Genomic DNA, 19,322 nt, shown 5'->3' on the forward strand with positions numbered 1-19,322 from the left:
TCGAAAAAAGGTGTCGTACCCCATTCAGTACTGTTAAACACTGTGGGACGAGGACCATGTGGAGGAAACTGTCACTGTTCAAAAGAGAGTTAGAACATTTGGTGGGACAAACAGTTCTCTCTGAAACATTTGGGCATGGCCTTTTAGATTCATTGACTCATTCTCCTGGATATGAATCATTTCTCTTTATTCAGATCAATGTTTGTCTTTTATGTGTGTGTTTGTTGTTGTTTTTTTTTGTTCAACAGTATTTATTTGCTGTGTTTTCAGGACTCTAGTAGCACTTTTTTTATGGTTTGGGTGGTCCTGCCACTTATATATTAACATTTTCACACTGACAGCCACGAGAGGCTCTAGTATTGTGTGTCAGTATCAGTACTACTATTACTCCTGTACCACTGTCTCTTCACTCTACTGCGCATGTCTCCTGCAAAAAGAGCCTCTGTCCTGTCTGCATCATGTCAGTCGATTGCACCATTACTTCTGTACCACTGAAATTGTAACATTTAAATAAAGACCACTGAGAAGACCGAACACAAATGCCCCCAAAAAGAAAATCATATTTTGCAGATCACAAGCTGCAAGTCGTCAAATCTGCAACTGAAAAATCGGTAATCGAGCAGCAGAAAGAAAGTTTGGAGTGAGCAAGAAACTTGTGACAGTAACTGTACCATGCAACTTCTCTAGAGGTCACTGGATGGATGGACAAATCCTACACTTCAGTGACACCGAAACCATCCTGTCGGGATTCAGAAAGACCTGAATAATTCTAACTGGAACTGATGCTGAGTCTGACCACAGTTGCCGAGTTGCTCAGAAGTGACACCGAAGATGAAGAATAGAATGGATTTAGTGATTTGGAGTGAGATGGAGAGTTTGGTAAACTTGCTCTGTTGTTTAATTATACAGTCCCTGACAAAAGTCTTGTCGCTTATCCATTTTGTAGAAACAAAAGCTTTTAACCTGACTTTAAATGAATCGATTGGTTTTAGAAATGTCTCATATGAAAGCTAAAACCCTCCCAAATTATGCTCAATATACTTAAATAAATTTGCTTCACTGAAGAAAAATTTATCATTTAATGAACACAGAAAGGTCAGATTTTGGCAAGACAAATGTTTTGTCGCCTACAGAAAATTGAACAAATAATTTACTTCAAATACAAAAATATGTTGCATAACTTCAGTGAATGAAGTAGTGGTGCTGTGAGATCCATATTTAATATCTTGTATGACTTCCATGAGCTTGAAGGACGCATCCATGCAGTTTGACAATGATTCATACAATTTGTTGATGAAGTCATCAGGAATAGCAAAGAAAGCGTCTTACATGCCTCCCAGAGTTCATCAAGATTCTTTGGTTTTGCCTTCCATGCTTCCTCTTTCATTCTACCCCAGACATGCTCAATGATGTTCATGTCTGGTGACTGGGCTGGCCAGTCCTGGGGCACCTTGATCTTCTTCACCTTGAGAAACTTTGATGTTGAGATAGAAGTATGCGATGGAGCACCATCCTGCTGCAAAATTTGACCCCTTTTATGGTTGGGAATGTAAGAGGAAGCTAATACTTCTTGATATTTTAGGTTATTGATATTGTCTTCCACCCTGCAATTGTCTCGCACACCCCCATACTGGATGTAACCCCAGACCATGATTTTTCCGCCACCAAACTTAACTGTTTTCTGGGTGAATCTTGGATCCATGCGGGTTCCAGTAGGTCTCCTGCAATATTTGCGGCGGCTGTGATGTAATTCAACCGAGGATTCATCTGAGAAATCCACCTTCTGCCACTTTTCCAGTGTCCATCCTTTTAGCAGGCTGTGGGCCTTGGCAATGCCACACAGTTTTTTAATTGCCTTTTGTTTAGTGCTGGTTTCTGTGCACTGATTTGACCATGGAGGCCATTTCCAGACAGAATTCTACAAACTGTTGTGGTTGACACAGGGACTTGAGGTGACCAGGCCTGGTGGAGTCTGCTGCAGTGGAAAAGGGGCTGGCCTTGGATTTTCGAATCAACAAACGGTCCTCCCGAGCAGTTGTCTTGTGGGGTCTGCTGGACCTGGGCTTGTCAAAAACATCTCCAGTCATTTCAGATTTTTATCTTATTCTTTGTACTTGACGCTGAGACACATTGAAGGTGTCACCACCTCAGCAGTGGATCTGGTCTTCAGCCTCTTGATAATTAAGGCTTTGGTCTCAGGGTGGATCTTAGGCATGTTGTCAGAGGTCAAGTTGCAGTTGATGTGAAGGTCTGATGTGCTGGGGTTCTTTTTATACACACCCACTAATTGATTGATCAGTAACTGATCACAGGTGAGGCTGTAATCTAGGATTGGGTGCATCATATGACAAGGCGACAAGACTTTTGTCTTGCCAAAATCTGACCTTTCTGTGTTCATTAAATGATCAATCTTTCTTCAGTGAAGCAAATTTATTTTAGTATATTGAGCATAATTTGGGAGGGTTTTAGCTTTCATATGAGACATTTCTAAAACCAATCGATTAATTTAAAGTCAGGTTATAAGCTTTTGTTTCTACAAAATGGATAAGCGACAAGACTTTTGTCAGGGACTGTAGTTATCTGAAGAACTGTTCATATGTGACGTTAACAGTCTGTTGTTCTCTCTTCTATTCTTATTACTAGAACTTGACTTTACACAGGAAATGTTGGTTCCTGATCTCTGATTTTATAAAATGTTTTTTCTTAAAAAACGTTACTTATAGGCTGGTGCAACTTATGTTATGGTATGTATTTTGCACAAAGCTGCAGCTGTTATTTTACTGTTTGATTTTCTAACATTTGCTAAATCCTGAAGGTGACTGCTGTGGTGATTTGGGGCAATACAAAATGTGTTGAACTGAATTGAACTATCGTCAATATGAAATACTGACTTGAGAATTTAAAAAGCCCAGATTTATCATAATGTGGGGATTCAGCGTTTGAGTAAAAGGCTGTAAATGTTAGTAAATGACAGTTGTTTGTTAATAAAAATGTAAGTCTTCTTACATTTCCTTGCGGTCTCTGTGCAGTATGACAGAGGATGTGGCTGTGTTTGCTTCTCCACAAAAGAACTTGTTCATGATTTAATTAAAGTGGTGCAGATCAATAGTGCTCCCGGAAACAGGCGCATTGTTTCTGAGGCTGTGCTTGGATCATGTCTGCTCTCATATGGATCTGAGCCCAGTCTAATCACTCCACACAGCACAAATATTCTATCAAACCCATACACACATGTCACACACTGCACACACAAGAAATAACCCTTTAATTATACAGTCGTGCATTTGATGTGTGTGAGAAGGGCTCAGATCATTAGTAAGCATTGACCTTATACTAGAAGTTGCAGCCTGTGTTGTCATTCATAACAATGATAATAATATTTTTTAGACAATATTCAGTATTTTTGCCTTGAGTGCCAATCTCAACAGCAGTTTAACAAAAGTTGTTTCAGTTAACTAAGTTGTTTTTAAGCCACTGCTGACTGGTTAGTGCACATGACTGAACATTTTACACAGACCATACTTCCTTTTTACATAAATTCATACTTCAATTTATATATTTAGACAGCACGGCTTTGCTCTACTTCATTATTTAAATGAATTGAGTTACTGCAGTTCCATTTAAAGAGGGGGGTATTTTACTTTAATCTGGTTTTAACTGCTAACACATAACATCTTTAAATCATCATGTTACCTTTTATTGTTTAGAAAATGCTGTAATGGGTTTTAAAAGTTTCACTTTCATTTGTGATGCTTTGAGTTTCAAACTTATCAAAACAAAAAAGAAAGAAAGTCATTATAAAAGGAGCATTGAAACCAAAAAGTGCATAATAAATATAAACAATAAAAAAATACAAAATAAAACTTTCAATCATATGCAGCTAAACAAACAGGCTGACTTTAAACAGTGAGAGCAGAAGAGCAGAGGTCTGTCTCACATGTTCAGACTGTTCCAGGTTTTAACAGCATAAACTGAAACTCTGACTCCTCATGTCCTCACTCTGACTCTGGGCACCAGCAGGAGGACCAGACCTAAACCAGGACTAAATCAGAACTACTAGTAAACCGGATTAAACCTAGACTACAGCTGGAGGCCACTCCCTGAAGTACTCAGAGTGCAGCTGGTTCAATAGTTCACTAACACGTCCGAGTACCTGAGCCACAGGAGCCAGAGACCTGAGCCACAGGAGCCAGACACCTGAGCCACAGGAGAAAGAGACCTGAGCCACAGGAGCCAGAGACCTGAGCCACAGGAGAAAGAGACCTGAGCCACAGGAGCCAGAGACCTGAGCACAGGAGCCAGAGACCTGAGCCACAGGAGCCAGAGACCTGAGCCACAGGAGCCAGAGACCTGAGCACAGGAGCCAGAGACCTGAGCCACAGGAGCCAGAGACCTGAGCACAGTGTGTGTGCTGCAGCGTAAAAACTTCTTCCAATGATTTTGCTCTAGATCCATCCCACTCTTCAATGTTCAGAGATGTTATATTGTTATATTTTCAGTCATTCAGTACGATTATACCACTTTTGAGTTAGAGGCAGCACTTTTATTATTATTTTTTTTTCAAACAAAAAAACTAATAAAAAACAACAAATTTACCAGTGAGATTTAGAGCTGAAACTAACAATGATGAGCAATTATGTTTTATTTATTTATTATTATTATTATTATTATTATTATTATTAGTAGTTAGTAGTAGTAGTAGTAGTAGTAGTAGTAGTTAGTTTTTTTTTTTTTTTTTTTTTTTTTTAAATTTGACAGAGATAAAGACAAGAAGAGCTGCCTTGGGGACAAGGCAATTTAAAGCCTAACTTTTTTTTTATTTATTTTTTTTATCAAAAACACAAATTTCATTTTGGGATGAAAACAAAAACAAAACTGCTGCTCACTAGTGTCATGACTGTGTATTGGGATGATGTTTATGGCAACGTCAGCTTCCATTAGGCACCACAGTTTTCTTTTATTATGTTGTTTTAGACCAATATTATGATTTCAAATGTCCAAATTATAACAGAATGATCCATGGGTGTCATAGATTACAGCTATATGGCAGACACAAGCACAATTATCTTCCTTCGATCCTTTACACTTCTGTTACCCACTAGTTCAATGGTGAAATAACAACCAGAATACTTACTCCCATTTTCAAACCACACAATGTCCATTCTATTAGCCCTGAATGACTCCCACACTGACTAACCACAGCTCCATACACTTTGATCATCTTTATGTGGTCCCTCCCTCCAGCTTCTATGCTTTCCCATCTAAATCATGAGTTCACTGCTCCATCTGTTAACCCTGATGCCCTCCCCTCTGGGCTGATTAGCCTGAGGAAGTGCTGAGGATGCACTCTCTCCCCCTTCCTCATCATCCATCCAGCCCCCTTAAAGAACACCTTTAACTCTGCTGCTATTGATTGCTGCAAATTGGACGCGTGTCAATCGCAATGAGTGCTCCAGTCATTTAAAAAGTGTTCAGTGAGCAGAGACGGGCCTGTCACACAGCGTGGAGGGTTACAGGCTCCACAGGACACACAGGATTTACACGAGAGTTTAAAGGTGCTGAGTGCATGTTACAGCGCCGTGAATCATCATGTTAGAATTATGTCATAATGTTTTACTTTATTTATTTATTTTAATCTGGCTACTATTCATAGAGCAATAAAGATAAAGGTACAAGAGAAGGCACTGCTTTGGAAATAATAATAAAATGATAAAAATTTGATATATCAATGACAGTTTTACACAGTCTTTCTTTACTTTGTGGCCCTACATTAAACATCATAGAAATTGTAACAAACAACATTGATCATTTTTCAATCTTTCTTTACTGTTTTTACTGTAGTCAGTTTTAAAATGAGCTAAAACTTGAAATTGGACATTTGAGAATGTTTTATAGTTCACTGTAAGGAAATATTACACAGAGATGTCAACATTCAAGCAGCAGAATTAGTTCAAAAACAAAAGAAATGCAGAATAATACCATTGAATTGTCTCATAGTCGTGCTCAGCTCGTTCACTGTTACCATCACCACTTCCTGTCTTGTGATATCTCTCTGCAGTGTCCAAACTATGGCTGTCAGAGCAAGTTTTATGGGGCCTCAAGCCTCCTGCTAAATTGGTCCAAATTCTGATAGGAAGTACTTTTTATAGCATTTTTTGGACAACTTTAAGTAACTCTACCACAATAACCTCAATAGCAAAACATGCAAAGCCATACTGACCTAAAATGAACATTCCAAGTTTTATTAAAGCTACAGTCCCCCTGTCAAAGCTGTGTTTAATGCACCCACCTGAATAACTCTCTCTGTTGATCAGCAGGCCCTCCACTTCACACGTTTAAATGTGTGGCCCTCAGTGAGGAGAGTTTGGAGTCGGCTCTGTGGGGTTTGGCTGAGTTGAGCTAAAGTGAATAAATCCTAAAGAGCACACAGAGGACAGTGAGCTGCAGGTGGACGTCACTAACATCCTAAAGACTCGAACTGAATACTGGAGGACACTTCTGGGTTTGGAAAAGTGTTTACCAAATGCAAATTTTGAGGGAGAACATTTATTAGAATAACGCTTTCTATGCAGATAAAAAACAATCTATATTTAAATTTTAAAAATGAACTTTTTTTTTTTTTTTTTTCAATTTTATTGTTCTTTTGCAAATGATTTAAGTGTAAAAGTCAAATCTTGTGAAGTTCCAACTTGCTATCCTGTGCCCCTGTACATGAGCAGTCAGCACATAGACAGTGTCAGGTCTGGAGGTTCATCACTGGGTCACTCCAGATGCCAGTGTACATATGTGATTTATGTCAGACATTGTTTAGCCTAACTCTCCCCCTGAGACTCCCCTCTGTGCTCAGGCCCCTCCTCTCTGCTGTGAGACTCCCCCCCCCAGAGGGCTGCAGTACTCTAACCTGCAGAAGGCTAATGGTCGGAGTGTAATCAGCCCTGCTCACTCTGACGCACTCACAGTATCATTAGCATGTGGACACTTTGGACACTAATGTGCGATATTTGGGAAACAGTAAAACTATCACAGTTTGATGCATAAATAGAATTTGATCTTTTAGTAAGTTTGAGATCTGCTGTGTCCTCGGGCAAAGCATTTCAACCATTTCTGTATGAATGTAATGTGTGAATGAAATGGGGCAGCCTCTCTTCTGTCACTCTGCCCTAGGGCAGCTGTTGTTACCATGGTTACCATTTGCACACTGAAGAACATCCTGGTTTAGTCTTGTTTTAGTCCTGGTTCAGTCCTGGTTCAGTCTGTATGTAGTGCAAAAGTCCGGCATCTCATTCGATGTTTCTTCTGCTCAATAAATAATGTCTGTGAAGTGACATTATTTTTAAGAGTAAAGTCATGTCTGTGAATTAGTATTTGTACTGGAGAAAGTGTAATCGTACATTTTCCTTTCGTGATTGTAATTCTTGATGTTGTAACTTTTCAACTCCTATTCTCATTAATGAAATACACACAATATATTTTATGTACGACTGGACTCATTCAAGAATTTATGAATATTTATTTTATGCTCAACTACAAACAAATATGCACAGATTTCTATAGCCTGATTCATCAGCTGGTTTCACTTCATAGAAACTGTCTGGACTCGCAGCATTAGAATTTGTTCACTCAACGGTAGGTGGGTGCATGTTTTCATTTAACCAGTCGCTGTTATTTGGTCGTGACGTATGTAATGTGACATTAATGGGGCTAACTGGTATATTAAGGTTTTCTCTAATCCTGTAGGAAGAAGGACAATACTGTCTTTCCCCTTGATAAATTTCACCAAACATTCTCTTTGTTCTGGTCGATTCTCGATCTCAGGAATCATTACCAACACTGAATATATGGCTCTTCACTGATTGGCTGGTGCCATAGTGTATTCTGATTCCTGACCTAGTCACTGGATTGAAATGAAATTGAGTGGAGGCACTAGGTGGCACCAGCCTGGCTAGAATTTCAATCCTGTGCATATAAATATTTCTGAAAGCTTTCATACTCCAAATACACAGGTCATTTACTAAGTCAAATTGAGGAGATGGTGTTTTTTAAGTAAGTAAGTAAGTAAGTCGCTTTCACAGACATTTTCTGTCCCCAAAGACGCTTTACAGAGCATTATTCAGCATTATTCATTCAGCATTCATTCATACAGCATTATTCAATCACTCTATACCCTGGTGATGGTAAGCTACTATTGTAGCCACAGCTGCCCTTGGGCAGACTGACAGAAGCGCGGCTGCCACGCCACTCGGCGCCATCGGTCCCTCCGACCACCACCATCACTCACACAACACACCACTTTCATACTAGGCAATGTGGGCGAAGTGTCTCGCCTAAGGACACAATGATTGAATTGATTGTATTTAAATTGACCTTGAGTATCAACTGTTTATGGAGACTTGTAGCATGTTTTAGTGACAAGACAGTGCGCAAGGAGCAACATGTGAGAATTTAACTTAATACGGAATCGAAACACCAGAATCGAACAATTCCATCTTTTTTGAGAATCATTCTGATGCATTATTTAATCAGTTCATTTATCTTGTAATGCAGACCTGTTAAGCATTTGTCATTTAATAAGAGCATAGTGGGATGCATGTGGAAGGGCATCAGGTGGTTCAGTGCACTTGTTGATGAAAATGGGAGCAGCTGAGTTTACACTTTAAAGTTTCTTGCATTTTTGCTGGGTGCACACAGGACTGAGGATTCAAGCATGGAACTTAATAGACCGTTTTGTACTCACATATATTGCTCTTTCTTGTCCTTTTTATGTCTTATACCACAGAAAGCACTTTATAGTAAACAAATGCGTTGAAAAGTGAACTTATGTTGGCTGAGTTGTGTTGAATGTGCACTTTGGAGAGACTGTGAACTATTCTTTATTAGAACGAGTCTATTGATTGTGGTCTGTGTTAAAGATAGGCTTTTATTAAAACTATAAAGCATATTTTACGCCAGAGAGGAGGCTTACGGGGAGACTCTCTGAAACCTCTGCTCTCCACCATAACAACAAATAATACCAAACAATAACTGGATTTTCTCAAGTAGCAGCTCGCATTGACGGCTGTAAACTCAATAAGGTGCTGGGGCTCCATAAGCTTGGTTCAGGGGGGGAGGCTGGAGGTCTGTGAGCCTGACGAGAGTGCTGTGTTCTGGGCAGGATGAGGTGGTACAGGGAGGGGAGGTTAGAGCCCGGCAGAGGCGGGTAGAGCAGTCAAAATTTGGACTCAAGTGAGAGTAACGTTACTTCAATATAATATTACTCAAGTATAAGTAGGGGTGGGCAATATCTCAATATTTTAAATATATAGAGATATTTTTTTAAACTCGATATGGATTTTGACATATCATATATCGATATAATGCTTATATATTCTGATTTCGCCGCTTCGCTTGTTTGCCGTCTCTGTGCTCGTCCCCGCACGCCTCCACCTCCTCGCTTTTGTGATCCCTCTTCTCCCACACTCCCCTCGCGTGTGTCTCATTCGACATGGCGGTGCCCGAAACCAGCCCGGAGAACACAGAACTCGTATCAAAAAAGGACAACTGGCTCAATTATACAGAGATACTTGGATTTTAAAACGTTGGACCAACAATGGACACGTGTCTACAGCCGTGAACGCCCAAAGTTACTAGCACCACGAACCTTTTCCACCGTTTACAGACAAGGCCAACAGCAGCACATCCTCTGTCACAGAGAGAATCATAGATCCATGGAGAGAACACCTATTCCACTGAGTTGTGTCCTTTAGTCCAACAGAAGCTGAACCGTGTCAGCGACACAAGGAGCGAGCTGTTTTTTTTTTTCCAGCGCTACAGTTCAAATGAGCCATGCGGTTTGAAGTTTTGTTTCTGTAAAACGTAAACAAATGTGTCAAAGCTGCATTAAACACATTATAATCTCAAACGGGCTGATATAGCTCTATAGTAATGTTGTAAAGTTTAGTAATGTAAAGTTTACTTATGCAGAAGATTTAAATTAATAATCTGCTGTACCACACTTGTACAACGTTGGGTTTGATCTGTGCAGTGGATTGTGGGAAACCTCAGAGCTCCTCACTGCTGGAACATGGATCTATTAAAATAAGAAACCTCCCAAACTTCTTCTGCTAAAGGATTTTATGGTTCTGGTTGTCGTACGGTTTGTATTGAATGTTTTATTAATGTCACAGAAGCACTTTGTTCCTAAATGAACATTGTGGAATTAGTTTTTTACAGTGGATTTGGGGGGTTACTTTTATTGCCCAGCGATAAGTATAAGTAAAAAGTTGTCCCGCAAGAAATGACTTTAGTAAGAATTAAGAGTAACTTAAACTGTCGGCATAACATCTGATTTATAATTTGAAGTTAATGTAATTTGAAGGACAAAACATTAAATAAGTCACAAAATCTGATATTTTCAAAGGACAGATACAAAAATGAGACAAACTGAATAAGATCTGAAGGACCACTGCAGGAAACAAATGTTCACATCATTCCATATTGTCACATAAAGCTTTTGTCATTTGTAAACATAAGCCTGATTTGCACGGGATTAGTTTTACCTGTGGACCTTTGGTGATTTGTAATAATTGCGGAGGATGCCTGAGATCTTAAATCCTTTGTGAATGTGCCATGTTTAGCCCTACTCGCACGGGATAAGTACAACCTGGGGATGTGTGGTAATTTGTAAATTACCGCCCCACGTCTGTGTTATTTGTAGCGCATTCGCACGGGATAAGCGAAGTCCATAAATTATTCTGTTTTACTGATATTACAACCAGATATGTCGTAACATCAGCTGTAAAAAATAGGAAGGGCAGTTAGTATAAAGGCAACGGGACCAGTACTAGACCAGGACTGAACCAGGTCTAAACCAGGACTGGATCAGGACTAAACCTGTGTGGATCTAGCGGCCGAGTTGTGCGGATCGCTCCCCTCCCCTGGTTCTCAGTGTGGATCTAGCGGCACTAGATCGCCCCTGCCCCCCGATATGGAGGATATAGTCTAGCTAGTTATTAGCTCGTTATATTATTTCAAATGTTCCTTACCGCTTGCTGCTACACATGTCATCCAGGCCATCATCCTGCGAGAATCGGCTCTCTTCTTGAACCGCTTCCTGTTTCTGCAGATCAGTTTACATATAGTACGATATGGGGCTGTATTAGAATTTGCCCCTAAAAAGCTCAAAACTGCTAATCAAAATTTCTACCTCAGCCTCCATATTCAAGCCGGAAAGAGATAGAAAAGGGACAACTACCACAACAAACACTGAGATTAGGGGTGGGCGATATATAGATATTTTAAATATATCGATTTTTAAACTCGATATGAATTCTGACATATCGTATATATCGATATAATGCTTATATTCAATTTTGATTTCGCTGCTTCACTTGTTTACTTTCTCTCTCGTCGCCTCCACGCGTCCCCGCCTCCCTGATTTTGTTCACTCGTGTCTCCTTCACTCCTCACTACTGCCCTGAACGCCGAAAGTTGGTGCCAGCGCCAGCACATCCTCATATTCCACCGAGTCGTGTCCTTTAGCCCGAAAGAAGCTAAACTAGCTGAGCTGCATGAGAAGTGTGCTGTTTATGCAAATGAGCCATGCGCTTAAGTTTCGTTTCTGTAAAATGTAAACACACGTGCACAAAACTGCATTAAACACATTATTACCGCAAACGGGCTGATGTGGCTCTAGAGTCGTTATGCTTTATATATTGTAAAGTTTAGCAATGTAAAGTTTATTTATGCAGAAGATTTTAATGAATAATCTGCTGCAGTGTCACTTGTACAATAGTGTTTGGAAACGTTGGGTTTGATCTGCAGTGGATTGTGGGAAACCTCAGAGCTCCTTACTGCTGGATAGGAACATGGATCTATTGAAATAAGGAACATCCTGAGCTTCTTCTGCTAAAGGAGCTCATGGTTCTGGTTCTGGTTTGGATAACAAGAGTTAGTGCAAAGATGAGCTTGTGTTGAGTTGTTTTATTTATGAATGAAAAGAAGGCAATATGTATTATTTCTTTTATCTTACAGTTAAATTATTATTTATGTAATTAGGGTTTTTTGTAATTTTAAATGTTCCTATATGAACTGTCGACCTCTTACACTTCAATTAAAAAAAAGAGGACCTTGTGGAATTTGGCAGATTTGTTTTTGCAGTTTTCAGTTTTAGGGGGTTATTTTTTCTTGAACATATATCGAGATATATATCGTATATCGAGATATAGCAAAATGTATCGAGATATATTTTTTGATCCATATCACCCAGCCCTAACTGAGATGCAGATTCGCATTGGACGAGTATTATCACCGGACGTCTGTTTGGTCAAATATAGTAGGTCATTTACGGCGTAATTTTTATTTTACAAATTACAGACATGGCACATTCGCACTCCATTAAGATTTCAGGAATCCTCCACAATTATTACAATTCACCAAAGGTCCACAGGTTATACTAATCCCCTGTGAATAGGGCTTTTGTAAAAATGTTGCTGCAAATTACCTACTATATTTCGTTAAACATAGACGTCTGGTGATAATACTAGTCCCGTGTGAATCTGCATCTCAGTGTTTGTTGTTGTAATTGCATGCCTTTTCTATTTCTTTTCTTTCCACTTTCTTTTCATCTCTTCTATCTCTTGTAATTGTGCACCTTTTCTATCTCTGTCCGACTTGAGTAATGGAGGCTGAGATAGAAATTTTGATTAGCAGTTTTAGGGGCAAATTATTATATGGCCCCATATCGCACTACATGGAAACCGATATGCAAAAAAGGTAAGAGATCCAAAAAGAGAGACAGTCCTCACAGGATGTTGGCCTGGATTACGACATATCCAGTTGTGATGTCAGTCCTTGAACTGCCACCTTATCGTGGTGGGGGAGTTTGCGTACCCGAATGATCCTAGGAGCTATGTTGCCCGGGGCATTATGCCCCTGGTAGGGTCTCCCATGGCAAACAGGTCCTAGGTGACGGGGCAGACTAAGAGCAGTTCATAGAACCTCTATGAACAGTATAAAAACAAGGACCGTGACGTCGCCCGGTATGGCCCCACCCTGGAGCCAGGCCTGGGGTTGGGGCTCGAAAGCGAGCGTCTGGTGGCCGGGCCTTTGCCCACGGGGCCCGGCCGGGCTCAGCCCGAAGGGACGACGTGGGCCCGCCCTCCTGTGGGCTCACCACCCACAGAGGGTTTCATAGGGTCGGGTGCGATGTGAACTAGGCAGCGGTCGGGGTCAGGGATCCCGGCAACCTAGTCCACGGACACAGAACCTGGCTGTAGGGATGTGGAACGTCACCTCGCTGGGGGGGAAGGAGCCTGAGCTTGTGCGGGAGGTTGAGAGGTACCAGCTAGATATAGTCGGCCTCACCTCCACGCACAGCTTGGGCTCTGGTACCCAACCTCTCGAGAGGGGCTGGACTCTCCATTTTTCTGGTGTTGCCTGCGGGGAGCAGCGGCGGGCTGGTGTGGGCTTGCTTATAGCCCCACAGCTCAGCCGCCACATGTTGGAGTTCACCCCAGTGAACAAGAGGGTCATGTCCCTGCGCCTTCGAGTCGGGGACAGGTCTCTCACTGTGGTGTCGGCCTACGGGCCGAACAGCAGTGCAGAGTACCCGGCCTTCTTGGAGTCCCTGGGAGGGGTACTAGACAGTGCACCAACTGGGGACTCCGTTGTTCTACTGGGGGACTTCAATGCCCACGTGGGCAACGCCAGTGACACCTGGAAAGGGGTGATTGGGAGGAACGGCCTCCCTGATCTGAACCCGAGCGGGGTTTTGTTATTGGACTTCTGTGCTAGTCACAGTTTGTCCATAACGAACACCATGTTCGAGCACAAGGGTGTCCATAAGTGCACGTGGCACCAGGACACCCTAGACCGGAGGTCGATGATCGACTTTGTCGTCGTGTCATCTGACCTCTGGCCGCGTGTCTTGGACACTCGGGTGAAGAGAGGGGCTGAGCTGTCAACCGATCACCACCTGGTGGTGAGTTGGATCCGTTGGCGGTGGAGGAAGCCGGAAAGACCTGGCAGACCCAAGCGTGTCGTGAGGGTCTGTTGGGAACGTCTGGTGGAACCCTCTGTCAGAGGGATCTTCAACTCACACCTCCGGGAGAGCTTCTCCCAGATCCCGGGGGAGGTTGGAGATATGGAGTCCGAGTGGGCTCTGTTCTTCACCTCCATTGTCAATGCAGCTGCTCGGAGCTGTGGGCGTAAGGTCTGTGGTGCCTGTCGTGGCGGCAATCCCCGAACCCGGTGGTGGACACCGGAAGTAAGGGATGCCGTCAAGCTGAAGAAGGAGTCCTATCGGGCCTTGCTGGCTCGTGGGACTCCTGAGGCAGCTGATGGGTACCGACAGGCCAAGCGTGTGGCAGCTCGTGCGGTCACAGAGGCAAAAACTCGGAGCTGGGAGGAGTTCGGGGAGGCCATGGAGGAGGACTATCGGACGGCCTCAAAGAGATTCTGGCAAACCGTCCGGCGCCTCAGGAGGGGGAAGCAGTTCTTCACCAACACTGTTTACAGTGCGGGGGGAGAGCTGTTGACCTCGACTGGGGATGTAGTCGGACGGTGGAAAGAATACTTTGAGGATCTCCTCAATCCCACCGTCACGTCTTCCGAGGAGGAAGCAGAGACTGGGGACCCAGAGGCGGACTCGTCCATCACCCTGGCTGAAGTCACTGAGGTGGTTGGCAAGCTCCTTGGTGGCAAGGCTCCAGGGGTGGACGAGATCCGTCCTGAGTATCTTAAGTCTCTGGATGTTGTGGGGCTGTCTTGTCTGACACGCCTCTTCAACATCACGTGGTGGTCGGGGACAGTGCCTCTGGACTGGCAAACCGGGGTGGTGGTCCCTCTGTATAAGAAGGGGGACCGGAGGGTGTGTTCCAATTACAGGGGAATCACACTCCTCAGCCTCCCCGGTAAGGTCTATGCCAGGGAACTGGAGAGGAGAATCCGCCCGATAGTCGAACCTCGGATTCAGGAGGAGCAGTGTGGTTTTCGTCCTGGCCGCGGAACATTGGACCAGCTCTACACTCTCCATCGGGTGCTCGAGGGTTCATGGGAGTTTGCCCAACCAGTCCACATGTGCTTTGTGGACTTGGAGAAGGCATTCGACCGTGTCCCTCGTGGTGTCCTGTGGGGGGTGCTCTGGGAGTATGGGGTCCGGGGCCCTTTACTAAGGGCTGTCCGGTCCCTGTATGACCGGAGCAGGAGCTGTGTTCGCATTGCCGGCAGTAAGTCAGACCTGTTCACAGTGCATGTTGGACTCCGCCAGGGCTGCCCTTTGTCACCGGTTCTGTTCATTGTTTTTATGGACAGAATTTCTAGGTGCAGTCAGGGGCCGGAGGGGGTCCGGTTTGGGGACCACAGGATCTCATCTCTGCTGTTTGCGGATGATGTTGTCCTGTTGGCTTCATCGAACCAGGACCTGCAATGTGCACTGGGGCGGTTTGCAGCCGAGTGTGAAGGGGCTGGGATGAAGATCAGCTCCTCCAAATCCGAGGCCATGGTTCTCGACCGGAAAAAGGTGGCTTGCCCTCTCCATGTGGGTGGAGAGGCCCTGCCCCAAGTGGAGGAGTTCAAGTATCTTGGGGTCTTGTTCACGAGTAAGGGGAGGATGGAGCGTGAGATTGACAGGTGGATCGGTGCAGCTTCAGCAGTGATGCGGTTGCTGTATCGGACCGTTGTGGTGAAGAGGGAGCTGAGCCGAAAGGCAAAGCTCTCGATTTACCGGTCAGTCTTCGTTCCCACCCTCACCTATGGTCATGAGCTCTGGGTAATGACCGAAAGGACAAGATCACGGATACAAGCGGCCGAAATGAGTTTCCTCCACAGGGTGGCTGGGCGCTTCCTTAGAGATAGGGTGAGGAGCTCAGTCACACGGGAGGAGCTCGGAGTAGAGCCGCTGCTCCTTCACGTTGAGAGGAGCCAGTTGAGGTGGCTCGGGCATCTTTTCCGGATGCCTCCTGGACGCCTCCCTCGGGAGGTGTTCTGGGCATGTCCCACTGGGAGGAGGCCCCGGGGAAGACCCAGGACACGCTGGAGGGACTATGTTTCTCGGCTGGCTTGGGAACGCCTTGGGGTCCGCCCAGAAGAGCTGGAGGACGTGTGCGTGGAAAGGGAGGTCTGGGAGTCCCTGCTTAGACTGCTGCCTCCGCGACCCGGCCCCGGATAAGCGGAAGAAAATGGAATGGAATGGAATGGATGTCAGTAAAATAAAGTAATTCACGGACTTTGTTTTGTAAATATGCTGCAAGTAACACAGAGGTGGGGAGGTAATGTGCAAATTACCAGACGTCCCCAGTTTGTCCTTATCCCGTGTGAATAGGGATTTACTCATAGTGGGAAGACAAACCAAGTAACTCAACTCAACTGACAGTACTGTTACTCACATAAGAGTACTGTTACTTCAGTAAAAATATTAGTCAAGTAGGAGTGAAAGTATGCTATTAGAAAAGTACTCTACGAAGTATCATTTCTGTAGAGGGTGTAATATGCAAATGCAAATATTTAGCTTTCTACCATGTTATAACTTTCCCTCATCAGAATTATGCCTGAAAAGGTTTTAGATGTCATCCATTCATGTTTGAGTAATTTAGCGATCTCTCCTGGGTCCTATTCTAATTAGTGCTGTCATGCGCTTAAAAAAATTGAGAGATTAATTAATTATGATCTGTAATTTATTAATCTAATTAATCTCATTTTAATCTCACCTAAAAATTGCTGAGAAAAGCCTTCAATTTGAGGTATTTTCATTTAAATTCATTATTACATTATTGTGGCAGATCAAAAGACTGATATAGATTAAAAAAAGTGACTTATTATAAGTCATTTATTGTTTAACAAATCTCTCCAATTTGGCTGTTGAGCCCAAGTCTCCATGAATAAGAAACTGTTTGCTGTAAAGTAGCAAAGACAAGGAAATCTGAACATAATAACTTTTGTCTACTTAAAGACAATAAAAAGTCCAGTCTTTCCTTAACCATATTAAAAATATTATTGATAGAGAAATGCTTTATATATGAAATCACTGGTTTTAGTCCTTGTTTTAGTCCTGGTTTAGACCTGGAATGGATTAATCCTGGTTTTAGTCCTGGTGTTAGTTCTGGTTTAGTCCTGGTTTAGACCTGGTTTTAGTTCTGGTTTTAGTTCTGGTTTAGTCCTGGTTTAGTCCTGGTTTAGACCTGGTTTTAGTTCTGGTTTTAGCTCTGGTTTAGTCCTGGTTTAGACCTGGTTTTAGTTCTGGTTTTAGCTCTGGTTTAGTCCTGGTTTAGACCTGGTTTAGACCTGGTTTTAGTTCTGGTTTTAGTTCTGGTTTAGTCCTGGTTTAGACCTGGTTTTAGTTCTGGTTTTAGTCCTGGTTTAGTCCTGGTTTAGACCTGGTTTAGTCCTGGACTGGTTTAGTCCTGGTTTTAGTCTTGGTGTTAGTTCTGGTTTAGAGGTGCACAGGAGGAAGCGCGGTTTACGCAGCGTAGTGAGAAAACACGATCCACACGCAGCTCACGGGAGCACGTCAGTGTCCACGCAGTAACTACGGAAGGAAACGTGGTCCGCGCGTTCTCAGGTTAATGACGATGATGAAGGTGTGTGTGTGTTTGTGTTTGTGTGTGTTTGTGTGTGTTTGTGTGCGTGTCCCCTCATGTGGCAGGTCACTATAGGACAGTAGTGCAGACATCATGAGCCTATGCAGGTTGTTTTCACCAGTGACATTTAAGTTGTAGGCGATTTTATATTTGTTATTTTCTTTTATATTTCACGTCGGGAGAATAATTTCCAAGACACGAATGTGTTTTTACCTGTGCACTGCTGGTTCTGTTCTACTGGCTCTTCGATCTCGTCCATTGTGCGACTGACGCTGCCAACGTTAACATGACGTTTACATCGCTCTTACTGCGCGTGTTTTGTGTGGGTTTCCGGCAATGAGTGGAATTACCGAAATAAAAAAATGTATAAATGTGGTTTTTTTTTGTGTGTGTGTGTGTGTGTGTGGTTTTATAATAAAGCAACTCGCATACAGAAACAGTAAAGTTAGAGATTAAAAATGAGATTAAAAAACATAACGCGCTAAATATGACTGTAATTAATTAATCGCAATTAACGCGATAATTTGACACCCCTAATTCTAATCAGACGTATAAAGAAGTGAACTAAGGGAGTGTGATGTCATCCACAGTGTTCAACTCCAGTCAAATGAAGCTCATGGTTGAATATGGAGCAGAGTTTTGTGTAGGTATTTATCTGTGTACAAAATAGTGAAATAAAGGATCATGTAGAGCAGGTAATACAAGTATTTTTAGGCTCATTGTAGCAGTTACAGAGAGAGGAGTGACAGAGTCTATGGAGGTGGAAGTGCCCCCATATTTACTTCCTGTTTGGAATGTGATGACTAGCGGGTTAGCTATGTCCATTTAAATTAAAGCGGGGATGACTTGTATTTTTTTCTTTTCTTTTTTTTTTCTTTCTGAATATAGCATTTTCAAAACAATAAAAGGTAACATGGTGAGCTAAATATGCTATATGTTAGCAGTTAACAGTTTTTCAAATAAATGTAAGTAAATTAAAGAGAGAGTGCTCTTCTCTGGGCAGGTTAAGAGCGGAGCTGGACACTGTCAAAGCTGAGGAGATGGAGCTGCTGAGGGAGGCACTCAGCTCAGAGATCCTCTTCCTCCAGAATGTAAGTGACACACTACACACATAAGAGTTCAGTTCATTTGGTGGGTGGTTCAGACTCTACACTCACCATCAAAAGCTGGTCTGAATGAAGAGGAACAGGACCGTTATAAGTTCTCAATGTGCACACCCAGCAGTAAGTAATGCAGGTCGCATTACAAAGAACAGTGACTTTAAAATGAGACTAAACACCTAAACTCTGCACACAACCACCTTTCACATAGAACTGTTTTAACCAGAAAGCTGCAAATGTGCCTAGTTTGCACTAAAAATGAACTGGAACAGTAAATGATTTACACAGTTTAGTTGTGAAAAAAAAAGTAGATTTGTTGTTTAGTTTCACTTTAAGTGAGTTCTCATTTAAGTTCTCAGACTGTTCTTGACTTAATATTAATAATTAATCATTTACTATCAAAGTAGTTCACCATATAATAAATAATATTGGAATATTAAGTTCGTCATGAAATAATTATTAGTGAACAGTATCAGTCAACAGTGTACAATACTGATACAGTAACATTACAGCTGTTAAAGCTACACCATTAAAGGTGTAGCTTTAAAGTAGAGTAAAGTGCACTGGACTGTGTGTAAATCAGTGGCACTAAACAACCATTAAGTTTGGGCCTTTAAGTGCCTCAGAATGCAAACACATGACATCAATACACAACACTCTCAAAAATGAC

At 42.6% G+C, this 19,322-nt stretch overlaps 1 protein-coding gene across 1 annotated transcript in view; it reads left to right on the forward strand.

The window, feature by feature from the left end:
• ccdc172 (coiled-coil domain containing 172) overlaps positions 1 to 18,783 on the forward strand; it is a 39,060-nt gene extending 20,277 nt beyond the window's left edge. Inside the window, exons 7-8 of the mRNA XM_055162469.1 lie at positions 18,556 to 18,643; positions 18,697 to 18,783. Of these exons, the coding sequence (XP_055018444.1) occupies positions 18,556 to 18,643; positions 18,697 to 18,783 (175 nt within the window). The remainder of the gene's footprint in view (positions 1 to 18,555; positions 18,644 to 18,696) is intronic.
• The last annotated feature ends 539 nt before the right edge of the window (positions 18,784 to 19,322 follow it).

Source organism: Boleophthalmus pectinirostris, unplaced genomic scaffold (genome assembly GCF_026225935.1).
Source record: "Boleophthalmus pectinirostris isolate CB_2022bp ecotype Guang Dong unplaced genomic scaffold, ASM2622593v1 HiC_scaffold_5, whole genome shotgun sequence".
In the NCBI taxonomy this organism is placed as follows: domain Eukaryota; kingdom Metazoa; phylum Chordata; class Actinopteri; order Gobiiformes; family Gobiidae; genus Boleophthalmus; species Boleophthalmus pectinirostris.